General features: G+C 38.7%; 1 protein-coding gene across 4 annotated transcripts in view; it reads left to right on the plus strand.

Moving 5' to 3' along the window:
• Positions 1-872: 872 nt before the first annotated feature.
• unc93a (unc-93 homolog A) overlaps positions 873-24,892 on the plus strand; it is a 25,552-nt gene continuing 1,532 nt past the window's right edge. Inside the window, exons 1-10 of one of the 4 annotated variants that reach the window (XM_030405505.1) lie at positions 873-1,022; positions 10,889-10,982; positions 12,842-12,933; positions 14,264-14,445; positions 16,702-16,931; positions 18,473-18,598; positions 19,013-19,224; positions 19,301-19,436; positions 20,782-20,913; positions 21,083-24,892. The exon at positions 21,083-24,892 is cut by the window's right edge and continues 1,532 nt beyond it. In XM_030405505.1, the coding sequence (XP_030261365.1) occupies positions 1,005-1,022; positions 10,889-10,982; positions 12,842-12,933; positions 14,264-14,445; positions 16,702-16,931; positions 18,473-18,598; positions 19,013-19,224; positions 19,301-19,436; positions 20,782-20,913; positions 21,083-21,369 (1,509 nt within the window). In that variant the 5' untranslated portion in view covers positions 873-1,004 and the 3' untranslated portion in view covers positions 21,370-24,892. Of the gene's footprint in view, positions 1,023-10,888; positions 10,983-11,019; positions 12,934-14,263; positions 14,446-16,701; positions 16,932-18,472; positions 18,599-19,012; positions 19,225-19,300; positions 19,437-20,781; positions 20,914-21,082 lie in introns of those variants that run through there. The other 3 variants (XM_030405506.1, XM_030405507.1, XM_030405508.1) reach the window with 3 other exon arrangements.

Consider the following 24,892-nt stretch of genomic DNA (forward strand, 5'->3'; position numbering starts at 1 on the left):
CGGAGCAAATCCATACTTCCTGTTTAGCACACTGGCACAAACAACAGTCAGAGCTTTTCCTCTCTGCGCTCACACCGAGGCAACCCTCTCATCCTCCAGAGAAAACATACTGGAGCAACTGAGCCTCAAAAGGAAGAAACAGTTCAACATTTAGGCAAATGTCTTTCTTTGCCTTTCATTTGGAGCATCAAATAAAAAGAACGCTACCATCCAAATGTCGTTACGGGGCTGGAGGCTGGGGGCAATTAGCTTAGCTTAGCATGAAGTAGCATCGTCTGGCCTAACAACATCACAATTCTGGAATTATACAGAAAAGCTAAAAGAAAAAAAAAGGTTTTGCTGAGATAAGGCAGAGATGACTGTCTGGTTCATTGTTTCAGTTGGAAGGAAATCAGTGATGTCTAAACTGTCTGTGCCTCTGCTGGTCCCCCCCCCCCCCAAACTACGACCTTTACCCTTTGACTTCACCTCAGGTCTCTCTCTCTTCATTCTTCCCTTGCTAAGAATGCACTTTTGAAGACGATAAGCTAATACAGATTGTAAACAAACTCTTGACATACTGGCAGCGTTAGTCAGACACACCCAGTCATGCTTGACACATTTCCCTCTGAGAGCTCGCCTGAAGCGTCAAAACCACCTCGGCTCATAAGTGCATGAACTGCGGTGCTGCAAATATCTCAGCTTCCTAAATGTGAAGTTCTGGATTCACTGTCAAAACATTTGTCTTGTTTTGAAAAGGTGGATTTGCTCAAAATTTTCATTCAAAGGCCGCGATGTGTGGAACAGTGTCGGCCACCTCTCTGTCTCTATTTTTTTATAAAGACAGTCTTTGTACTTGGTGGGAAAATCAGTCCACAGCCAAACTTACCCCCCTTTTGATGAACCCCTCATTCTCTCTTCACTGGGCCCAGCGACTTCAATTCCAAAGTGACCAAATCGCTGCAGAATGTTATATGTGGAGGGAAATGGACCAGAGACTGGAAAATTGCTGACGTAGAGCTGGAATGACGTTTGATGCACAGGTAAGCTATCGATCATGTGAAACTGCTAACAGCCATATGGGCACGTCAGATAACGCTTGTTGTTGGGTCATTGTGTTGTTAGTGATGGTGTTGTTACATTCATGTGCTGTAAAGTGAGACTTTGAAAAAAAAAATGATATCCATAGTCTTAAATACTTGAGTTTGGTCTTGGGGTGTATTTTCAACAGTACAGTCATGGCTGAATGATCATAACAATATTATAGGAAGGTTATAAGAACAGTACAGGCAGCAGTGTCTCTATGATACTCTCGCTCTCCGACCACTATATAGGCTACAATATAGAACAGAATTTAGTGCCCACTGCCTTTTAGGTTATATCAAAATATTCTATTGACATTTTTTGTTGTTATAATCAAACTCCAAAATCATTTCATTTTAACAACAAATGACAGTTTCTTTTACGACAAAACACCGTGTTATCATCTCACACCGTGGCACTTGTTTTATGGTATGCACTGCTTCTGTGATACAGCGAGATCAAATTAAAAAAGTTTGACAACCAATTACAGCCAAGCGATGCAGAAACGACAGGAAAAAATGAACACAGGCGTTTTGTCTGGGCTCATCTGATTATGATATGTACCAAATGTGGTGACGATTGGATGCAATTTGTGGCAAAGGAGGCAAAAAAAAAGTGAATTAATGGTAATAAAAAAAAAAAAGTTCAACACAGGTCCAAACCGGTGTGGCCTGCGTCAGTCAGATTTTGTACATGGTGACAGACAAAACTGCACAGAGAAAGCAAAGTTTGGGGGGAACCTAAATCTAAAAGCTGATTGTTCTATCGCTGTCTGTGCAATCAACATTTACTATTAATATGTTAAAGATAAAACTTCTCAGTTGCCAGTTGCACATTTGGAGCAAATTAGAAAAATCATAATCAGGTGTTGAGTCAAAGCATATTCAGGAGAAACTGACCAGAACTTTGTTTGTCGTCTGCGTTCAGGAGGAAAGAAATCAAAACATATTATTGTTAATAATAATTGACCATTGTCGGCTACACCCAGTTACATCACTGTCCAATAATCAAAAACTAATTACTGATTACAAACAATGTTTTTGTCTGTCTGGTCGGCTTGATCTCTTTATTATTTATGGCTTAGAAGAATTGACTTTGAGTAATCCTGGCTTATTAAAATCAGATGTTGTCTTTGGTGAGTGTGCTCCACCCCTGATATGATGCACATGATGCAGTTTGATTGATTACATACTTATTGGTTGTCCAAGGAAAGCCTTTAACCTCAGCTGATTCTAATAATCATCATCTGCTGTAGATCTGTTGCTCAGATGTTTAACGATGACCATCTTTGCTCCAGAGGCGTTTCCTGCGCCGACTGGAAGAAAATCAGAGAGGAACACTGGATACTTCCAACTTATTTGTCATAAAAGCTGTCAGATTTAAAGATCTGGAGGCTGTCAGTGTCTTCAATCCGGCGGGATCAGTATCGGTCTCAGACTTTAAAAAACTCATATCAGTCAGAGCGCAGTCTGGTTCACACACAGGTCTGAGATTCCAGGAGGGATTTGGGGCGAGAGAGCCGGAGGATTGGGTGAGAAAAGAGAGCGAGAGGGAGGACGAAAGCGTGTGTGTGTGTGTGTGTGTGTGTGTGTGTGTGAGAAACTGTGTGAGTGCGTGTGAGAGAGTTTTTTCCCATGACTCTGTAGCAGTCCGTCAGGTAGCGATGTGGGATTAGAGAGTGTGACCCAGCTCAATCTGGAGTAATGAATTCTTCCTGCACAGCACTCACCGGCCTTTACCAGGCATTAGTCACACTTTACCAGAGACCATCAAAAGAGATTGAAAGCCCCCAAATCTTCTCCTTATTTTCCAATTTTTTGCAAGGGCTTTGAGTCTGAATCTGCAGCATATTTATGATTTATGGTAAAATGTATCTTCCAGCCATAACACAGTGGGGATTTAATGTATATCCAAATCATTTGCTGTGTTAAACGCTCAACGGACGGACTGAGACAAGGCCCCGCCTGCAGAGAGACACTCGAACCGAAACATTCCTGGAAAAAATGAGCCTCAGTAGACACAGAGTTTGATTGGCAGCTGATGTCTTTGAAGTGCTTTGCAGGAACAACACGGCCGCGGTATGAACACTTAGCACTTCAGATAGTTCACATTCCTTAACGTTAAACTGTAGCTTTTAGAGCTACATTAAACAAGGGGACTAACTTTGTATTTCTGAACAATAAACTAGTCTTGATAAACTTGAGGTCTTGAGACTAAAAGCATATCATTTGAATGTCAATCCCTGACTCCAGGTGTGGCGCTCCGGGGATTACTGATGAATAGTAATGACATACATTTAATTGATCAACATTTATAACTTAATTAATGGTCAATAATCAATTCATATTCTCCAAATCGATATCAACACACTGAAGCACCAGCAGCTCACGTGCAACATTCACTCGATAAAGTTGTGTGAAAACAAGAAAGCAGCATCTGAACACGCCCCGATCACAAAACTCAGATCAATATGTAAAACTAGAGCAGCACTGACCCCACAGACCAACGCAGTCTATCCAGCCTAGTCCAATTTAAACTCTAAAATGGCTTAGCTGTAATTTAAAGGGGTATTATGTAGTTTTGAAGAAGAAATTCAAACTCAAAATTTTTATATTTACAATATGAATAAGGTAATAATACAAAGTCATGAATACATATTTTTCCATAACTGATAAACAAGCTGTTCTCAGAGGAAAATAAAACACTGTTTTTGAAGCTAGTAGGTGGCGGGGTCTGCCACTGATAAACAAAGATTAAACTGTGTTGTCCTTTAAGGTCAGTTTGTTTATTAACTTCAATCAGTCATTTTGTTTGTGTGGGCATAAAATAAATCAGTCAGTGAAGATCTTTTTCTTCTGATTTAGACATTTCTTTGCCAAAACTACATAGTGCACCTTTAAGATCACTAAATCAAGGATTCACTTCAAATTGTATTCACTTGTAGATACCAGCCACCAGATATTTTTCATCAAAATCTATTGATTATCCATCCATTTATCTGGACCGCACCAAAATTTAACTGGGCCTTTTCTGGGCCGAGACCTATCCTCCATCCAACTTTAGTGGAAAGTAGTTCTGTATTATTGTATAATCTGCTGACAAGCCAACCAACTAGCCGACAAACGAACCAGGTGAAAGCATACCCACTGCATAGCCTAATTCTTGCAAAAAATGTTTTCAGAAACATATTTCAGTGCGCCAGTGTAATATGAGAAAGATTCTCATCAGGCAGCAAAATAAAAAGTAATCCTGGCTACCAAAACAGAGACCAGAGAAACTCAGATTATAACACAGACAGAGAGAGTGTGATGTCATTCTCTGTTCAGGATCCCATTACTCCTCTATACTCTTGTACATCAAGAGTAGAGTATACATCGTTTTTTGGGCTGGTATGTTAAAAATATCACATATTTAACCTTTTACCAATACCATGGTATCATTGTCGAAATACTACATACATTAAACTGTAAAAAGTACTAGCAGCTAAATTTCGTCAAATCCATCCACCTCCATTTTTTGGGCTTCAGAGGTGGATATATCAAAATAAATTCTTAGATTTAAATTCAGTCTAAATCTCAATCACAATCTTTAGGTAAGAATTAGTTTAAAAATATGAGTTAATGCCATTGCTCTTGGTTTTTACCCTCCCATCAAACATTGCTGCTCGTGATCACAAAGAAATACTGAGTAATTCCACTTCCAAGATGCTGTGAACACATTGGCTCCATGAAGACGTTTTTAAATGTTTGTACCAGTAGACTGAATGTTTTAAATTCCTGTACAGTGATACATGAGAACAACATGTTATGGTATTAACCAGGAGACAGTTAATGATTAATAATGAAACACTTCTCTTTAGTTTGTGTGTAACAGAGTCCTCTAGTGGCTTACACACACACACACACTCTCTCTCTCTCTCTCTCTTTCTCTCTCTCACTCACACACACCCACACAAACACACAAAAAACACACACACACACACACACACACTGCAATGTGTATTATTAAAGTGCCCTAAGCTGGTCTGCTCACAGAGCTTTGACTTCATATCTGAAGCAGAGCAGACATACCTGTCTGTCTGCCACTCTAATACCTGTAATTCTCTACCTCAGGGTCCGACAAAGTGTGTGTGCGTGTGTGTGTGTGTGTGTGTGTGTGTGTAAGACGGTAAGGCAGCAGTAAACTATAGTTAAACCAACCAATGAGATGTGTGTTTTGCTGTGTGACTGTATAGCTGCAGTCAGCTGTCTGTTGTTGTCAGTTTGACTTTCTCAGTCGCTTTACAGGAATGCTGAACACTCACACAGCGGTACATACATCACCTCTAACCTCACCTTCTGTGTCGAAGTCTAAAGGGTTTTACAGTAACACATTATTAATTCCTCTTGGTGATTAAGAATCACAATGCTGTCATTACTGAGACCAGGATCTGAGATCAGTCTTTTATTCAGTATTGGGTCTGATCCTGTCACTCCTCACGCATCTATTCCATCACAGATATTTTTCAACAGTGCAATGTTTTGTTTTTTTCTTATGGGAAGATAGGCAGGAGTTTCAGGCATTTGTAAGTCTCAAAACACTGGATACTCTTAATGAAACCTCGGGGCAATTTCCAGACATATTTATAGCAACCAAAACAGGTAATTAAAGCCAAACCATCATGTTTTCCCATCCCTAACCGGGAGGTTATGGTGCCTAGACCTAACCTGATCATAACCACAGCGTTGTGAAGAGACAGAAACTGAAAACTGAAACCTATGTTGCGATTTTTCATGCCTAAACAAACAAACTAACGTGAAAGGATAACACAATTTCATACTGTTTTACTTTGTTTATATGTGGCGGACCCTGCCTCCTTTCTAGCTTCAAGCAGTGTTCAGGGGACGTTATTTTCCTCCGAGAACAGCTTGTTTATCCAGTTATGGAAAAAAATATATATATTTCTGAGTTTGTATTGTAACCTCATTAATATTTTAAATATTCAAATTCTGAGTTTGAATTTCTTCTCCAAAAAACGACATAGTGTGTCTTTAATCTCACGAAAGCATGTTACTTTAACCTGAACCATGATCTTTTCCTAAACCTAACCGAAACCCTCCAATTTATTATTTTCCTGTCGTCACCCTGGTTTCTTTTTATGAGAAAGTGCTGCTGGAAATACTAGTTTAAACTTGGCAGAGACGGCAGCCGGTGGCAAGAAGAAGATTCACATGCGGCGTAACACAACCTGAAAATTAAAGCGTAAAGACACAGTTGACGGTGTGGGAGACAGAGATAGAGGGAGAAAAAAAAAATGAGGGTGCAAGCGGCAAGGAGCTGCAGAGCGCTGTGACGAAAAGGCAGATGGTAAAGAAATAAATATCTATGGAAGAATGAACCTTTAAATAGCTGTTTCTTCAGGTGATTTATAAGAGGCAGCTGTGGATTGGAGGGTAAACTGTAAAAGACTCCCAATGAGGTGAGAAGTCTGTGCTGGTGTGTGTGTGCAGTTGAATAGGGCAGAGATAGCGCCGCTCTTTATGTACAACAGACATCTAAATCTTCTGCTGGGCGTATGTGTGGGCAGCTCTGGAACATACTCTTCACCTTATGGCAGGATATTTCTCAACAGAAATTACTGATGGGGATTCTTACAGGATGATGCTGGGGGAAGCTGCACAGTCTCAACACTTCAAGTCAAGGAGAATGGATGGAGAACAGCCCTGTTATCTTAAAGTTTTATGCTTTATCTGGTTAAAAGATGTCATCTCAGTCATGTTATTTACATTTGCCGGAGACGATACGTCTTCACGCCCTCTTCTTGAGTAACAGTGGCAGATAACAATGTAAAAAGTCTTCAGTGTGTATTAATGTTGCATTAAAATGTCAAGAAAGGATCAACCTTCATTATACATTTTGTTGTTGTTGTTGTTGTTTCGAGTTGTGCACTGTAACTAGGGTTGCCAGTGCAGTATAAATTATGCACGTCACATCCATCTATGAACTGTTTTAACTGAGATGTGTAAGGTTGTATATATATACATATATATATATATATATATATATATATATATATATATATATATATATATATATATATATATATATATATTATTTTTTCTACATACCATATCTGCTTCTGGTGTTGCCTGGTGGACAACAATCCGGTCAAGGGTCCACCTGGTTGTCCCTCACGTGTTTAATGTGTCGACCACTAGAAGCTGTTTCACGTCAAACAGTTCACCATGGGCTACAGAAAAAGTGTGCCGGCAGACAATATCTACACTTTTTCCAGCCAAGTTTTCTTTTTCCCATTCGAGTCTGTATTTTTGCAGCATTTTCTTTTTTTTCTCGGGGGTGTAACGTTACTGCTCATGGTGGAAGGCGTACTGTCTGCAGTGTCCTGTGTACCTGTGTCGTTGTGAGCCATGCTGGATTGTTTTGCCAGTTGCCTCAGTCTCTTGTCTTCCAGTATCTTCTTGCAAGCAACAGTATCTCGACCAATGACAAGAGCCGGATTCTGCATTGATATTCTAATGTGTGAGTGTGCTGTCAGCTCATTGGTCACAGAGCAGGAGAGGGCTGGCAATAAGATTACCGTATATTTTGGTATAAAACACCCTGTCATTCATTGATTCCATTGACATTTTAAAGACCATTTGATTCTCACGGAAATACGGGTCCCTTTTAAGCTCAATACGGGATGCGTAACTTTGTTTCTAAATACGGGACAATTCCGTTTTTCAAGGGACGGTTGGCAACCCTAACTGTAACAAAGTTTCAAACAAGTTTACTCAAGCTGACGGTATCCTTTCAGCATATGGAAATCAGCGAACAAGACTTAAGTTAACGTGATGTAATGTTAAAACATTACATTGCTGAGCTCTCCTGCCATCAGTAAATGTCTCATCAGATCAGAATCTGACATGACTCAAAGTGTTACTTCACAACACTAGACGGCTCTGAGCAGGTGCAGCAGCTATGCCTCCCTGCACCATCCCGCCCTCCAGACAACACTCTGCAGATGTATTTTGTTTTGTTTTGATAGAGAGCCCCCTAGTGGCAGAACATTAATACTAACTAAAAGCAAAAAAGCATTATCAGATCAATTCAAAAGTAAAAGTACCCATTATGTAGAATAGTCATACATGAGCAGTGATGGAATGTAACTAAGTACACTTATTCAAGTAATGTATTTAAGTATAATGTAATTTTAAAAGTACTATACTTTAGTAAATACATTTTCTGCTATTTGATACTTCCACTCCACTACACCTGCAGGCTAATATAGTACTTTTACTGTACTACATTGATTTGATAACTTAAGTTACAAGTTACTTTGCAGATTGCTGCATCAGAACTAAAGCAGTATTTTTTTTAAATGCATTTAATTTTATCCACAGTCAGATAATCGACCCTTACAGTATACAGTTCATTCATACTTGGAAATATTTGTATGGAAATTTACATTCGACTTTATCAGATACTTTGAGACTGTTTCTCGGGTACAGTTCATATGCGTGACTTTAACTTTTTTTTAAGCTAATATTCTAACACTATATCTTTACTTTTACTCAAGTGTGACTCTTTTTACTTTTTGCAACAGTGTTTATCAGAATATCACTACTCTGGCATGAAGCGTTGCAGCTGGTCAAGGTGGAGATCATTTAAACTGCTTTATAAACTCTTTAGGAGTTTAATCTTTAACAATGCATCATGTTCCATAAGCTCATCGTATATCTATTTCATGTAAAAGATCAGTTTTATTGGAGTAAAAACTTGTGTATTTCTTCCAAAATGTTGTGTAGTTGAAGTTTAAAGCACAGAATTACTCATGTAAAGTACGAGCACCTTCAGAGAGGTGAACTGAGCGTTACTTTGCAGGAGGAAACATACTGAAGTGTCATATAGGTAAACCCACAGGCTATAAAGTCAGTTGGCCTCCACCTTCCTCTGTGGTTAAATAGTTAATAATTCACAGTAATTACATGGGCGTGGTAGTAAGTTACACTTTAAATCTGAGTCAGATGATAAAATAATTTAAATCTTAACCAGAGTTTGAAAGGGTTAGGCTCTTATATGAGGTTAACTGATGTTTTTGATATCATGCAACTTGTGGGACCATTGTTTAAAACTAACATATCAAACAGGAAGATAAACAAATATAATGTGTATATATATGTAATAAATATGTAGACATGTATATACATATACGTGTGTATATATATTTGTGTACGCGTGTGTGCAATACCACATGCTGACGCAGACTCAAAAGATGCACTGCGTGTTCATGCATATTTGCAGTTTAATAGCTGTATAAATGTTCTGTAACCTTGTTTTTTAGTTTATTAGTATAATGAATATAAATTACTTGAATGTTTATCATCCCATACCTACATGTTCTAAAGCAGGGCTGACCAAACTGGGGCCCACAGCCCAAAGTTGGCCCACAACAAGGTTTACAATTTCTTTTTTTTGTCAAAATCTATTGAACACGCATTTTAAAAAATGAATAAAATAAATATAGGAATTGATGTTAATACTGTTTTCTTTATTATCTATTGTATTATTGTGGGGTAAGAGTGTTTCTTAAATAGTCATGTGTTGTTGTTGTTTGAGGGCAAAATGTGGTCATCCCTGCTCTAAAGCATGCCTTTCAAATGTTGATTAGGTTTTCTACAGTAATACTTCATCTGTAAGTCTTTAGACTTTATTTGTGGACTCCAGCTCCCTCTGTTGGCCAAAGAAAAACTTCCGTGGAAACAGAGAGTCACAGATGCATTTGAATCTGGAGCACACCTACAGATAAAGAAATAAGTCGAAGGAATTGACAATGTTGGGGAAGCTACATTGCGAGTGTAGCTTGTAAAACTACATGTAGTTCATCCTGGCAGTAGTTTGAACAAACTACATTTCTGCCCCTGGAGAAATGTAGTTTGTAAAACTACTGCTAAAAAAGTAGCTTTAGCAACTATGTATACTCATTATACTCATTTACCTCAGCATTAAATAAATCAATATATGGTGTATGTGAAACAAAATATAATAGCCTACAAAAAATTCACATGCCAGCAGAAATATGCCTATCAACTCAAGTTTTATTATTTAAAGAACAAAAGCTGACATTTTTGGTCAACATCACAGGAACTTCAGAGGCACTAACACCATGCACTGGAACTAGATGCCGGGGCAGAATCGTTTGTTGACACGACACATGAGCAGTCTCTCAAAGTTTTTATCAGACAGCCGGTTCCGTTTGGCACTAAAAACAACTTAACCAACACTAAAAAGCCGCTCACATGCTGCACTGGCTGGGACACAGTGTTGAACTTCACAAACACTTTGGACATTTTGGGTAGAGATTTGAAAGCATTTTGTCGGGACTTATCTGGTGATTCACAAAGGCTTCCATCTCATCCACTTTGTCATCAAAGAAAAATACAATAAAATTTGCATTATATATTTTATTAAAAAAAAAATATTTCATGTTATTAGCCAAAATTGTGGTTTCTAAATTGCGTAGTTAAACTACAAAAAATTACCCAAAAAGTAGTTGAATTACTTGACGTAGCACAAAATATGAATGTAGTTTAACTACCAGCAAGTTGCAGCAAATTGTTGTTAAGCTACGTAGTTCAACTACATGTAGTTTAAGTCTCCCCAACACTGGGAATTGTCATGTCTGGACTTATTGATCATTATTCACTGACCCAGTATATCAAGGAGAAAGTCGCTGTAATGTCATGTATATATACTGTGATGTATGTGTCTTTGTATTGACTCCTTTGATCGTCTATTTTTTATGTTTTTTTATGTTTTGCTTTTGAATAATCTCCATCGTCTTTAGATGTTTCAGAGAACGCCTTCACTTTGTTTCGCCTCAACACTCAGAAATGTTTTGCTGACTACGAATCTTCACCCGACTTTCCATCGGCATGGAGGTGAGTAGATAATGACCGAATTTCTTTTTTTTGAGGGGGTAAAACTTTACCTTTAAGAGAAGGTTAACAGAACACAACTTGCAACCAGACCAGCAGGAAACAGCTATGACAAATCAGCTGCATACGAAGTTTAGAAAATTCAACGGACCCACCAACCTCTGTCTTAACAACAGGGCGGAGAAGTCTATAAAAAAAGACGCACCTGATAAAACCACAACTCAACACTGTAATGACACCTCTCATTTAAATTCCACAGTTTCTGTATGTAAAGAAATGTGTAAAATCAGGTCTGCTCAGTGGACAGGAAGTCAAGTCCAACACTGTTTAAAGTCCCAATCAATTGGACAGTTTATTTTAGATAATCCATATAAACGATCATTAGAATTCCCCAAGTAAACAGTTCCAAAGTCAAGATGTTGTCAGTGCACGACACGTTGTCACCATAGCTGCTATCATTTTATGATAACTGCAGATTATGACTCAGATGACAGCCAAGCATTCAGAGTTTCTTCAGAAACTATCAAGCAGTATCTCCTATCTTCAATAAAGTGTGACCTGTCACCTTTTCTTTTTTTTTTTGTGGCAGTTTTTCAAAATATCAAAAAAAAAAAACTGTATAACTTTAAAACTTCTATATGTTCTACAGCGTTTGATTTTTCACAGTAGCCCTCACTCTAACCAGCTTCCTCACTGATACAAAGAGGTCATAACTCCCCTGTGCTTTCACCAATATGAAATCCTGTCTTAACAAGCAACTTTTCACAGCTGGTTTTGAGTCTCTACCATTCTTAAAGCTGCATTATAAATTTGTAATGAACTTGGCTGAGATAACCACTGACTGGAAAGCACGTACATCACTGTTCCTGTTACGCTGAATAATATAAATATAAAGTCCACCGATAAATAATTTATCTGGAACTATGCTGCTTCTCTGTGCTGATATGGACCGGTTGACATAATTGGCTGACATGATTAGTCTCATCATAACTTAATTTCCTAATCTATCATAACCTATTTCCTAACAGGTGATACTGATAGATGACTAACCCCTCGAATATGTTTGCGCGAAACTGTAGATGGAACAGACAGAACTGACATCCTTAAGGATAACATACATGGAACCCAATCACCTAATGGAAAAGACTCTAAAGCAGCATTCAGACCATCACTGGACACAGAAACGCTTCAGCCCGAGTGCTCAGTTGTTTCTTCCTGAGTGCAGCTGAGATAACAGAGAGTGGACTACAGTGTCCTCGTGTTTGTGTCACATCCCTCAAACCACAACAAGCAATCATGCTGTAAAATCGATGAGCTGGCGCACGTCGTAAAAAGGCGAGGTATCAGAAGATGACACGCAGTAAACCTTTGCTCCGTGCCACTGCACTTAAAATGTATGGAAGCTTGTGCAGAAAAACACTGAAGAAGAAGAAGGAAGGTTTGTGATGTTCACAGTCAAAATGTCTTCAACGATTTAAAGAAGAGAGGGAGGGGAAGGTGGAAGGTGTTGTCTGATATATGTCCTGATAAGGTCCAAATTTAACTTATGGGAGGTAATCCAGAGGTCGAATGATAAGGGATCCCCTATGTAACACTAAAAATCATATGTGTGTGTGTGTGTGTGTGTGTGTGTGTGTGTGTGTGTGTGTGTGTGTGTGGGCTGGACTTTGTTCTCAGCTGTTTGACTTGACCAGTATGACTTAATCACAGACCGTCATTCCCAGCAGAGAGAAACTCTGCAGCTGCTGTGTGAAGACATAAATCCAACGACAAACCTGCGCTTCAGTTTAAAGTTTTTCTTTTCATATATATATTCTTTTTTAAAATTTTATTTTGAAGGCCTTGTTCTTTTTGAGGGGCAGCCATGATCAGCCGTAACTTCAAGAATGTGTTGGTGGTGTCCATCGGGTTTCTTTCCCTGTTCACGGCGTATGGAGGCCTGCAGAGTCTACAGGTAGGTGGAGGACTTTATCTGTTATTTTTGTTACATAAAAGTCAGAATCATCATCAGAATCAGAATGATTGTTTATTATAAACACTTCACTTGGCCCAACCTATTTATCAGATTTGCTTTTGTCATATGAACCCTCCAGAACCCTCAGGTGTTCTGGTCACGGCCTTTTAACTATTCCAAAAGTGAGAACAAAAACTGACGGTGAGGCCGCCTTTCAGAACCAGGGTCCACGTTTGTGGAACAGCCTCCCAGAGGACCTGAGGGCACTGCAGAATGTTGATACTTTTAAGAGTAACCTTAAGACCTTCCTTTTTAGGCCAGCTTTTAGCTGAATTCTATTTTTTTATTGTTTTTTATTCTGCTTAAACCTGTTTTTTTTTAATTGCTGCTGTTTTAACTCTCTACATTATAATGTATGAGAAGTGCTCTATAAATAAAGTCTGATTGATTAAATGAAGGAGTCACTATTATAGGTAATTAAACAATTTTCAATGAAATGCTTAGAATTTACATATTAATTTGTAAAGTTAATGGGTTTTGTCCAGATTAAGAGCTTTTTAATATACCCATGAATTGGAAGTAATCTCCCTTTAATGTCATTATATTTGAAAATTAGTTTTAGCGCTTAAAACTGCAATAATTGTTCATTAAAATCTAATATCTTGAAATAGCTTGAATCAGTGTTGTGGGGGCTTTAAGGAATTTATTCACGGGTTGATTCATGGACGGACATCTAGTAAAAATGGCTTTTGTCCTCCATTTACAGCCTTACTCGCTGGTCAGTCATGAACTAAATGCGACTGTACAATCTACGTGTCTTGAACGAAAACATTGCGAAAAGATAATTTTCGATAAAAGACCTTTTTAGCTGCAGCCAAACTGGAAGAATCTCAGCCTTTAGTAATTAAAGTACTTTCATCGTGATAATGCATTCATCTCATGAATCATGATGTCAGACTCTTCTCTGTATGATATACGACATAAGCTACTAAAATATGTTTAGAAATTATCGATAAGAGCTGATCCGTCATCTCCTTCCACCATATTTCCATATTTATGTGCTGAATCTGCGACTCTTACATGAACTTCTTCGTTTTATAAACAGAAATCTGTTTTGGTTTTTCATTACTGGCATATTAATCAATGATACGAACGTACATGTTTCAATCTGACTTCCAACCTTGACAGAATAAAAAAATATTCTCGATCTATAACAGTAGGCCTCCTGCAGAGACCCACTCATATTCAAGCCTGTTGTTTGTTTGGAATTGAAACTTTTCTCGAACAAGGCCCGCTCTCATCTAACGGATTCCTGTCGCTGTCTGTGCAGAGCAGTCTGAATGCAGAGCAGGGGATGGGGGTGGCGTCCCTGAGTGTCATCTACGCCTCCATCATCGTCTCCTCCATGTTCCTGCCTCCCATCATGATCAAAAATCTGGGCTGCAAATGGACCATTGTGGTGGGCATGGCCTGCTACGTCTCCTACTCCGTCGGAAATCTCTTCCCCGGATGGTAATCAACCCAGTGGCTTTCACTCATTATTATATTTGTGCATTTTTAATACGTTTGCCTCTGCTGCTTTCACTTCCAAGACTCAAATGAGTTGGATAACAACATTTCATTACAAAATAAATACTAAGAAAATAAAATAAAATACAAACTAAACTACTTAACGTAACCCCTTCACTGAAGTGTTTGCAAAAAAAGTCTCACCTCTCATTCATGCAGGGTTAAGTTTAGGGTCAGGGTAAACTTCTTCCTGAGGTAAAAGGGCAACAGGATAAAATATGAAGCATGGCGGTACACATCTAATAATTAGCTTTTGACTCCACTTAAGTGCTGTTAAATCATAGAAATCTAATTTGAGATCCACAAATTAAATTCCCATTTATCTTTATTGTTTTGTAAGACAGATTTTTCCAAATCTGGTTCTGTCTGTGTGGCTGAACACCAGGAGGATTGGTGAGAACTTGTTTCTTTGTAATCTGGGTGAACTGACGCCCAGGCGATAAGACAAGCTAAGCTACAGTGCAGTGGTGCCCCATGCTTTCTCACCGAGCTGCATCCCGGCTGAGTAAAAAACACTTTTCAGAGGACGTCACAACCAGAAAACAGACTAGTTGTGTGTATTGTTAAAGCATTGCAGAAACGCCCGTTAAACCGCATTTTAACCGAACCAAAGATGAGCTTGGATGCTATCAGAACTTCCCATCACAGATACCGCTCCCATCATAAATACAACCAACCCAGTGAGCGATGATTTCGAGAACTGCAAAGCTGTGAGCAGGAAGGGACACCAGCGACTGTTTTGTCTGAGGAAGTTGTCCCGTTTCCATATTGATAGGACCATGATGACACTCTTTTACCATGCTTTTATTGAGTCTGTGTTAGCTTTCTCACTTGTGTCATGGTTCGGATACCTGCCCTTAAAAGAAAGGAACTCGCTCAACCAGATCCTCAAATGGTCTGGTCGGCTGATTGGAGAGACACAGCTGAGCCTGGAGTCGCTGTTTACCAAACAGTTGCAGCGACTAGCCAGCATCATCTCCAATGATGTCTCCCATCCTCTTGCGAGTGAGTTCCAGCTCCTGCCATCTGGACAGAGATTCATAGTCCCAAGATCTAGGACCACACGCTATAGGAACAGCTTTGTCCCTGCTGCTGTTTCCCTTTTAAATAAGTCCTAATGCACTTTGAGGTCTATCCTGTGACTTGTTGTTGTTATTTATCTATTTATTTCGATTTATTGAAAATGGTTTTTAAACCTATTTATTGTCCCTTGTATCATCACTTTTGTCGTATCTTATTTGCTTTTAATCCTGCTCAGTGAACTTAGGAAGAGTACCCATGTCTGTTTCGTGCTGTGTGTTAACTCGTCTTCTGTATGTCCTGTCATCAATGTTTGTGTGACGCCCTCTCCTGCTGCTGCACAACAAATCTACCCACGGGTATTAAGTAAACTGAACTGAACTGAACTGAACTGATGATTTAGCGATTAGTAGGTGAAAAGACAGAAGTCCAGACTAAAATCTTAGTTTTGAAAACAACTGCCGTAGGGTCTCGTTTAAATGTAACTACAGCTTTAATGATTACTTTTTTGACAATCGATTATTCGTTTCAGTCATTTTCCAAGCAAAAATGTCAAACGTTTGCTGTTTCCAGCTTCTTTAATGTGTTTTTCTTTCAGTCTTTTGGGTTTCAGACTGTTGGTTGATATGAGGAAAATTCTGAAGACGTCACAATTTCACAATCTTTTGACCGTCTATGGACTGACTGACTGACTGATAACAATTGACTGATTACTTTTGAAAACAATCAGCGTGGGGTGACAATGACGCTTATTTTCATTTTCAAATAATGAACTGAATGATGATTTAGTTTGAAAAATAACCAACTCAATCTTTACACAAAAAGAAAAATGAAGCAAAACATCCACTGCAGCAACATCTTCAAATTGCTTATTTTGTCCAAAAAGAAATGATATTTTCAAAGATATTTGATTAAAAAGAGGCATAACACAGCAACAAGCGGTGAATCCGCACATTAGAGAACCAAGTTTTTCAATTAATCAGTGAATCAGCTATCACTTTGGGAGTTTATAAGTGCCACTTGGGATTACTGTACAAACGCAGCAGCAAATTCTTACATCACTACCACTGGTACTAGAACTACTGCGATGCGCTTGCAGAACAGCGCAGATTAGTGTGTATTTGGACTTTTAGTAGCCTAATGCATCAAAAACCTAAACCCTCCTGTGCTCTCCCACAGGTACACCCTCATCCCCACCTCAGTGATCCTGGGTTTGGGGGGCTCTCCTCTGTGGTCGGCTAAATGCACCTACCTGACCATCTCCGGGAACGTGCAGGCCGGCAAAGACGGCAAGAAGGGCTCTGACGTCATCAACCAGTACTTTGGCATCTTCTTCTTCATCTTTCAGTCGTCGGGCGTGTGGGGGAACCTCATGTCGTCGCTCATCTTCGGACAGGACACCAGTATAGGTAGGAAGACCGCTGAGACTGGAGTGTGTGCACTGTTAAAAGAACTGCAGAGAACTCAGACTTAACACTGCCAAGTGTGTTTACAGCTCAAAGGGAAAGCCATTTAGCTCATTCCACATTTTTTTATTTCTATGTTTTTTTATTTTTTTACCATAATGAGGTCGTTGTGTGGATCTACTTTGGTCTTGAATCTCTCCCGATCCCCGACACCTACAGTGCTAAACAAACCCATCGGCGTGCAAGGTGTAACTGTTCCTGTGCTCAGAGATGATGATGCTGCATGATACTGCAGTTTATCACTTTATTGGTGTCAGTGCTTTCCAGCTTATCAGCTTAGATGTTGACGGGCATTTGTTGTCGTGCATTTCTTGGAAGGACAACACAACAGCTATTTATTACAATACTGTTTCCGTATTGTTTTATGGCAGACTGTTTAGATAGAAATGGAATTATGTCGTATGTTTTTTTTAAAAGTATGTAAACTGGAGAGGGTTCCAAAAAGGCGCCACGTGTTTATGAAATATCATATCATATATTAATTATTTGAAATTTGCAATTTTTCTGCAACCCATTCACACATTACATTCAGGGCATTTACACAATTCAACAATAACAATGCTTATCATCCTTTAAGGACATACATATGTGAGAAGTCTGTTAATAACATGAATTCAGTGGGAAGCTTATGTCTTTAAAGGGCAATAAATGTGATTTTCAAAGAAACACTGGCAGACTCCGCCACTGCATAAAAAGTAAAAGCATTGGACCAAAAACCTATAATCTGTCTACAGCACATCTTTATTTCCTTGGTAGATAGAAGCAGAGCTGGACAAAGAATCTAAATGCTTCACTTCAGTAGAAATAGAAATACCACGATTTAGTCTGTGAAAGTGTTGCATTTAAAATCTTAGATAGCACAAGAAAAGAAAAGATAAGATAAGATAATCCTGTATTCCTCCCACAATCGGGAAATCTGCATTATTATAGCAGCAAAGGGCAATTAAAGGGACAATATGTAAGAAGTTAAAAATTAACAAAAATGATGAACAGAATCTGAATATATAGCTCTTCTAACATTATGAAGTTGTGTTACAGAGATATCTGCTGAAGTTTCCGCGCCAACCAGAAAGCCACGTTAGCTGCCTGGCTAACTAAGCTAGTGAGCTAAGGTCTATTACTGATGCAGTAACATGTAGGATGTATTTCAATATTGATGCTGACTGCAGAAGAGCTCATATTGTTTTTATATTGTTAGGTGGTTTAATTCACCGTATAACAATTAACTTTATTTTACATTCTTCTTATCTTCAGTAACCCGTAACTACTGGTACCAAAAAGTGTAGTGGAGTAAAAAGTACAGTAATGTCCCCCTGAAATATAATGGAGCAGGAGTATAAAGTAGCATTAAATGAAAGTAGAAGTAACTCAGAATTGTACTTACAGTAAGTACAGTACTCGAATAAATGTACTCGCTTACTTTTTTTCTCCACAGATGAGTAGTATTGATTAAAGTAAGAAGTATTACTGTTGTGTTTTGACAGCTGACATCCCAGAGGAGGTGTTGGAAACCTGCGGAGCGGCTGACTGCGGCCTCGTGGTCTCTAGCAACAGCACGTCCTCCAGACCTGCCCAGAAACTCGTGTGGACGCTCGTTGGATGCTACATCGGTAACACCACCATTTACTTTGTCATCACAACCCAGTCTGTAGGAAACCAGTTGCTCTCTCTCTCTAGCACCAGAATACTATTGCAGCTTCCTAACACCAGTGTCGTGTCTCTCGTCCTGTTAGTCAGGTTCACTTTATCATTTTGTGGGAATTTTTGGGGGGATTTGCTAAACTATACATTTTTGGAAAGGTTATTGTATAAGGAGTCAGGAAATCAATGTTTGCATTTGCACAGATGTCTATGTGGCGGCCATATTGAATTTTTAAAAATGGCCGCCGTAAAACTTTCATTTGTAATATCTCGGCTTCTGAATAAACTGGAATGTTGATTTTAACTGCCACATTTTCAGGGTCAGGGAATCCCGAAAAAATCTAAATATAATGAACCTGACTATGTCCTGTGTTGTGTGGCAGGCGTGGGCTTGCTGGCCATGCTCATCGTGGCAGTGTTTCTGGACAACATCGACCGGGAGCAGGCCAGCCAGTTTCGTGGGAACCGGGAGCCGTTCTGTCACACCTTTCTGGCCACGTTCAGACTGCTGAAGGACTGGAGGCTGCTGACCCTCATCCCCCTCACCATGTACAGCGGCTTCGAACAGAGCTTCCTCTCCGGAGAGTACACCAAGGTGACAAGCTCTCCAAACGCGGACCACGTTATTGTGCATTCGATGAACAATTAATCTGATTTGTGTTTCTGTGCAGAACTACGTGACGTGTGCTTTGGGGATCCATTACGTTGGCTTTGTGATGATGTGTTTCGCAGCCACTAACTCTGTCTGCTCCTTCCTGTTTGGGAGACTCGCTCGGTACACCGGCAGAGCTGCACTCTTCTGTCTGGGTGAGATCTCTTTTAATGCTTTCATAGATACAGTATAATGTGCATGTAAAAGACATGTATACTCATAGTCTACTGGAAACCCCTATATGACCCATACTAAACCCAAAAATGTGGTTTCCTATGAACTTTTATTATTAAAATGTCATCTATAGGTTTAAGCAGATGAGATTAAGATTTGTTGCTAAAACTTGCATGTTGGGCAATTTGAGTAATTAGCATAATGAGCTAATTAAGGGGAGACACTACAGGTGAAGAATAGGGAGAATTGTTTAACTAATATATATCACCATGAAACTTCCCCAGTTGATTACTGACATTAAGACAATTATTTTTTGTATTATGAGTTTTCTGAAATTGTATGTTTAAATATGCAAATGCTGCATTATCTAATTAAATATGTGCTCATTTGCATACTGCTCATTTGCATACATTTCCAGAACATAAATCTAAACATTGGATAAAGCCAGGTTCAAAATTCTTGTTTCATTTTGTTGACATATTATAGCCAAAGGTTTTTACTGAGGGAATTTTGGGTATCTCTTTATATCACTCCATAAATCAGAAAATACTGCCAACAGCCATAAAAAAAAAAAAGATTTTTGCCCTGTTTTTAGGAATAAAATGTTATATAAATCAGGCTATTAATGATATATGAACGAACCCCTCTGTTAAAACCTTCAGATTATAGATAGGAATAAAACTGGGACGTTTGGTGTATCTAAGTGCTACTGAAGTGGAAATTTTTGGCTAAGAGTATGAGAAAAAACTCATTTTGAGAAAACGACCTTTAAAGATATGTATTGTATAAGAAATCTATAGAAGGAAATAGACAAAGTGAAGTAAAATGAACACCTAAATGTGTATTTTGGATGTTTTCTTTCCACTAGTCTGAAAGAAGACATGTTATGGAAGCAAAATAATCCAAAATCTCAAAATTGACCAGTGCATAAAAAACGATGTTTTTGCCTGCCATGTTTCCCCTAATTGCTTGAAACTGAAAATGGCTATAATTTTGCTTCTAGTTAACGTGTATAGATTTCTTATACAATACAATTCTTTAAAGGCCGTTTTCTCAAAATGAGTTTTTTCTCATACATTCTCACGTAGATACACCAAACTTTCCAGTTTTATTCCTATCTATAATCTGAAGGTTTTAACAAAGGGGTTTGTTCATATATCATTCATGGTCTGATCTGATTTATATAACATTTTATTCCTACAAACAGGGAGAAAATTGTTTTTTTTATGGATGTTGACAGTATTTTCTGATTTATGGAGTGACAAAAAAGAGATACCCAAAATTCCCACTGATATTCGCTTGATTTGCACATCTGTTCATTTTCAGCTGCCGTGAGCAACTTCGCCTGCATCATCGCTCTCTTGTACTGGAGGCCTAATCCTGACGAGCTGCCCGTCTTCTTCGTGTTTCCCGCTCTGTGGGGAATGTCTGACGCTATCTGGCAAACTCAGACAAATGGTGAGAAACATCTTTGTTCTCCCAAAGACATGGATATCATGAATCCTCAGAGTCATTAGTATGATAGTTGTTTAAGTATTTTAGACTTTAGGCTCCTTTAAATTTCTTATTAAGATCATCACATAATCAGATATGATACAAATGTTGGATTGTGCTCACTTTCCTGCAGCTCTTTATGGCATCCTCTTCCCCCGGGACAAAGAGGCGGCGTTCGCCAACTACCGCATGTGGGAGTCGCTTGGTTTCGTCATCGCCTTCGCCTACAGCACCTTCATATGCCTGGAGTATAAACTCTACATCCTGCTGGCCGTCCTGCTGCTGACCGCCGTCACCTACCCCATCGTGGAGTACTACGAACACAAGCATCCCACAGTGCCCGTGGAGGAGGGCGCCTACCTGAGCAACAAGGAAGCCATGGAGGCAGACAGCAAGATCATCTGCCAGACGGAAATGTAGAGACTCAATTACAAGTGTTTTTTCATTGTTGTCATGTTTGTTTGTTGTTTTTTTTCACATTCTGATGAGGCCACTGAGCTGCAAGTCAGGCGTCTGACTCTGGAGGCAAATTGTTCAAACGCCATGCTGAATTAACTCTAAATGTGTGATGAGAATGATGGAGAGGGTCGGGCAGAGAGTCAACACGAGAACAATAACACTTCTTATTTGACGACAAATCTCACTAGCTGTTTTGGGTAAAATATTATAGCTGATATATCTATATACGTATAACATTATAGTTTGAACATGCAGGATATATTCTGGTTATATGCAGGTTAAATATAGATTATATTTGTCCAAGTTATTTCTCCTTTTACAGTATTTCCGGTCGGCTGTTTCTGGATGAGCCAACGATCAACCCAACATTATTTGTACAGCTACAGAGCAGAATTGTGTTACATTTTTTTTTATGAATGTAACTACTGCAATTGATATTTTTCTTATTAAAATTGTATACTGTAAATTAAAAAAAGAAAAAGAAGAGTTGAAAACTGCCAAGTGTAAAATAAATGTATTCATATTTTCAGTTTTGTGTAAAAAAAAAATAAATAAATAATGGGAGGATTGGACCTCTTCGACATGACAGGCCATGGAGGCAATGCAGCTGACTTGTTTTAAAATAAGAAAACGTGCATAATAACTGTAAATGTATCACTGATAACTGACGTATTACTGGGTTTGATTTTCATAAGATCCAAAAGAACTGCAAAAAGCCTTTAGTTTCTTTTCTTTCTTTTTTAAAATATATATTTTCTTTGTATTTGAGAGGAAAATCAGCAGACACAAAGCTTCTATAATTGTGAACTTTTGTTGTGTTACCAAACTAAACAATACAAATTAAAAAAAAACAGAAGAAAAACCAATGAGACTATTCCTTTCCAGCATCTATCAAATATGTCCGTCTTGAGTCTCAAAGCAAATGGTTTTTTTTTTCCATTACAAAAATATCATGCATCACATTAAACTAGTCTGCTAAAGTGGGTGGACCTTGACTTATCCATTTTTTTAGTGATGGCTTTCCCCCCCCCCCCAAGACAGTGAGTTGGTTGATTTCCATGGCTTATCGTTTAAGTTTTCCCACTCCTTCAATGATGATACAAAAAACTCCCTCGCTTTCCCACTTTTCTTCAATGAAGGATATGTTCAACCTGCTTACCTCTTGAAGACCCCTGTGTAGTTTAGGAATAGTTTCGGGACCAGAGTCAACTCTGTGTGCTGAAATAAAAACTATTAGCACACCAATCCCAGATCCTGATTTTTTCAGTCCTCCAGAGGAGGTGGTCTACAACATTACTTAACACTCACCTACAATGCAGTACTGAGTTCCCTCCCCAGACAACTTAACAATTCACACCTGGGCTCACCTGCTGTAGCAACCCAAATGAAGGCTGGTTGGGTCAACAACCCACAAGTGGCCCTAAGGACTTTTTTAGATGATCCAAATAGAATAATGGACATTTGAGGTTTTTCTGGGAGACTAATTTACTGTTAAATCACTTAAGTTACTTAAAAAAAACTAAAACAAAATTGTAATAAACTTGTTTTTCTTTTTATATATTTGTAATCAAAACTGTATTTAAAACAATATTGTCATTAACCTGCCATGCTACAAGTGAAGATGAAGTGTTTGGATAAGAATCTGAACTAAGATTTGATGTGCTGCAGTGACACTCTTCTTGAACTAAACTTGCCATAGAGTCCAAAGTAAACCACACCATCGTCTGCAAACATGTTCACAAAAACACAGCATTTATCACTTCGGGGTAAAAAAAGAACAGAGACAACATGCTGCATTTCAAATGGTGCTTTTATTGCAATGTGTTGCATTCCCACATTCATAGATGTTATAGATTTGTTAGTCAAAGCATCATTTCCTCAAGGTTGGCATCCTCACCTTGGAAAAAAAAAAAAAAAAAAAAAGCAGAGGGATCAAATGCACGAGGTGTTTGTGTTTTGAGTGTAGTAGAGAAGTGTGTGTGTAAACTTGAGCAGCCACGAACATATGAATGAACAAACCTCCAAAAATTTTAGACTTCCAGTAGATGCAAATAAAGAGAGTTTTTAAATTGTCAAACAAAAATGAGTTTTGTTTGTCTATCAGCCTACAGGGCTCTCACTCCCGACAGGGACTGGACCCGGCCTGAGACTGATTGTCTACAACATTCCAAAGAAAAGGTAGATTTCTTTATAGTCACGTTACACACCTGAACAGGGGGGGTCGGGGGGTATTAAAAGAGACGGAGAGAGCGAGAGAGAGAGAGAGAGAGAGAGAGAGAGAAAAAGAGAAAATATAACATGCATAAAATTCTCCCAGATGAACACTGTCACTCATATTGTCTTGTAATAGCTGCTCCGATGCCTCTTTAAAAACAAACTTTACATGAGTGTAATATACAAAAACTGGACAAAAATGAGTAAAATGTATAATATATATTTATATATATATTTATTTATATTAATTTGTACAAGGGAGAAAGTGGAACCTTGGTCATTTTTCTCAAATTCTCCAGAGAAAGCATTACCACCCCCCAGAAAACAACACAAAGTGGTGAGTTAATAATAACAAGAAGCCTTCCTTTAAAGTCTCTGAACCATATCCAACCTCAGTCCCAATACGGCAGCACGTACAATACTTAACTGATGCTGTAGTAACTTTCACTCAGAGTGGAGATTAGTTTGAACACCTGCATTAGGAATGAGTGGGAGTTAAAGGACAACGGAGAGTCTTAGCGGTGCACAGATACCATTTTGGACAAATGGCGAGTGAGAACGCGTCATATTTTAAACGTCAAATTCTGTTTTATTTTTTGCTTTCAATTTCCCACATTAGCCCAATACTGCACATGGCACTGCCCCGATCCTGCACACAGTAGTGGCTGACCGATGAGGAGTGAGAACCCTCCAAAATGTTAGAATAATACTTGAGAACAGACAAAAGCAATCCAAACGGATTTTTTTTTTTTTGCCGATCCTGGTACAAATACCATTTTGGACCAAGGCAGACTTCAAATTAACAACACTAAATTGTAAGTTTTCCCTTTTTTTTTGGCCCGATCCTGCACCCGGCATTGGCCTAATCTTGGTATGAGCACAATGTGACACATAAATACCATTTTGGACCAATGAGAGGTGAGAAAGCCTCATACTTTTGAGTATGTTTGAGAGCAAAAGACCAAAGCAATCCAAACATCATCCTCTTGCATTCATGGAATATATTTGAATTTGTTTTGCTTTTTCGCAGTGAATCTGCACCCGGCATTGGCCCCGACTCTGGCGTGAGCACACCGCTAGAATCTTCTACATCAGGCAGCACAGAAGTGTGACAAGACAAGCAAAAACAGAGAAGACAAGCAACACAGTTAGTGTGTTGTCATTTTATGTCAGTGCACAATTGTTGCTAGATAGCAGAGGTTAAGTCTCACACAACCAGACCTTTTTGACTTTTGCTGATTAAAAAAAAAAAGGAAAAAAAAAAAAAGCG

This window comes from Sparus aurata, chromosome 22, assembly GCF_900880675.1.
Source record: "Sparus aurata chromosome 22, fSpaAur1.1, whole genome shotgun sequence".
Taxonomy (NCBI): Eukaryota; Metazoa; Chordata; class Actinopteri; order Spariformes; family Sparidae; genus Sparus; species Sparus aurata.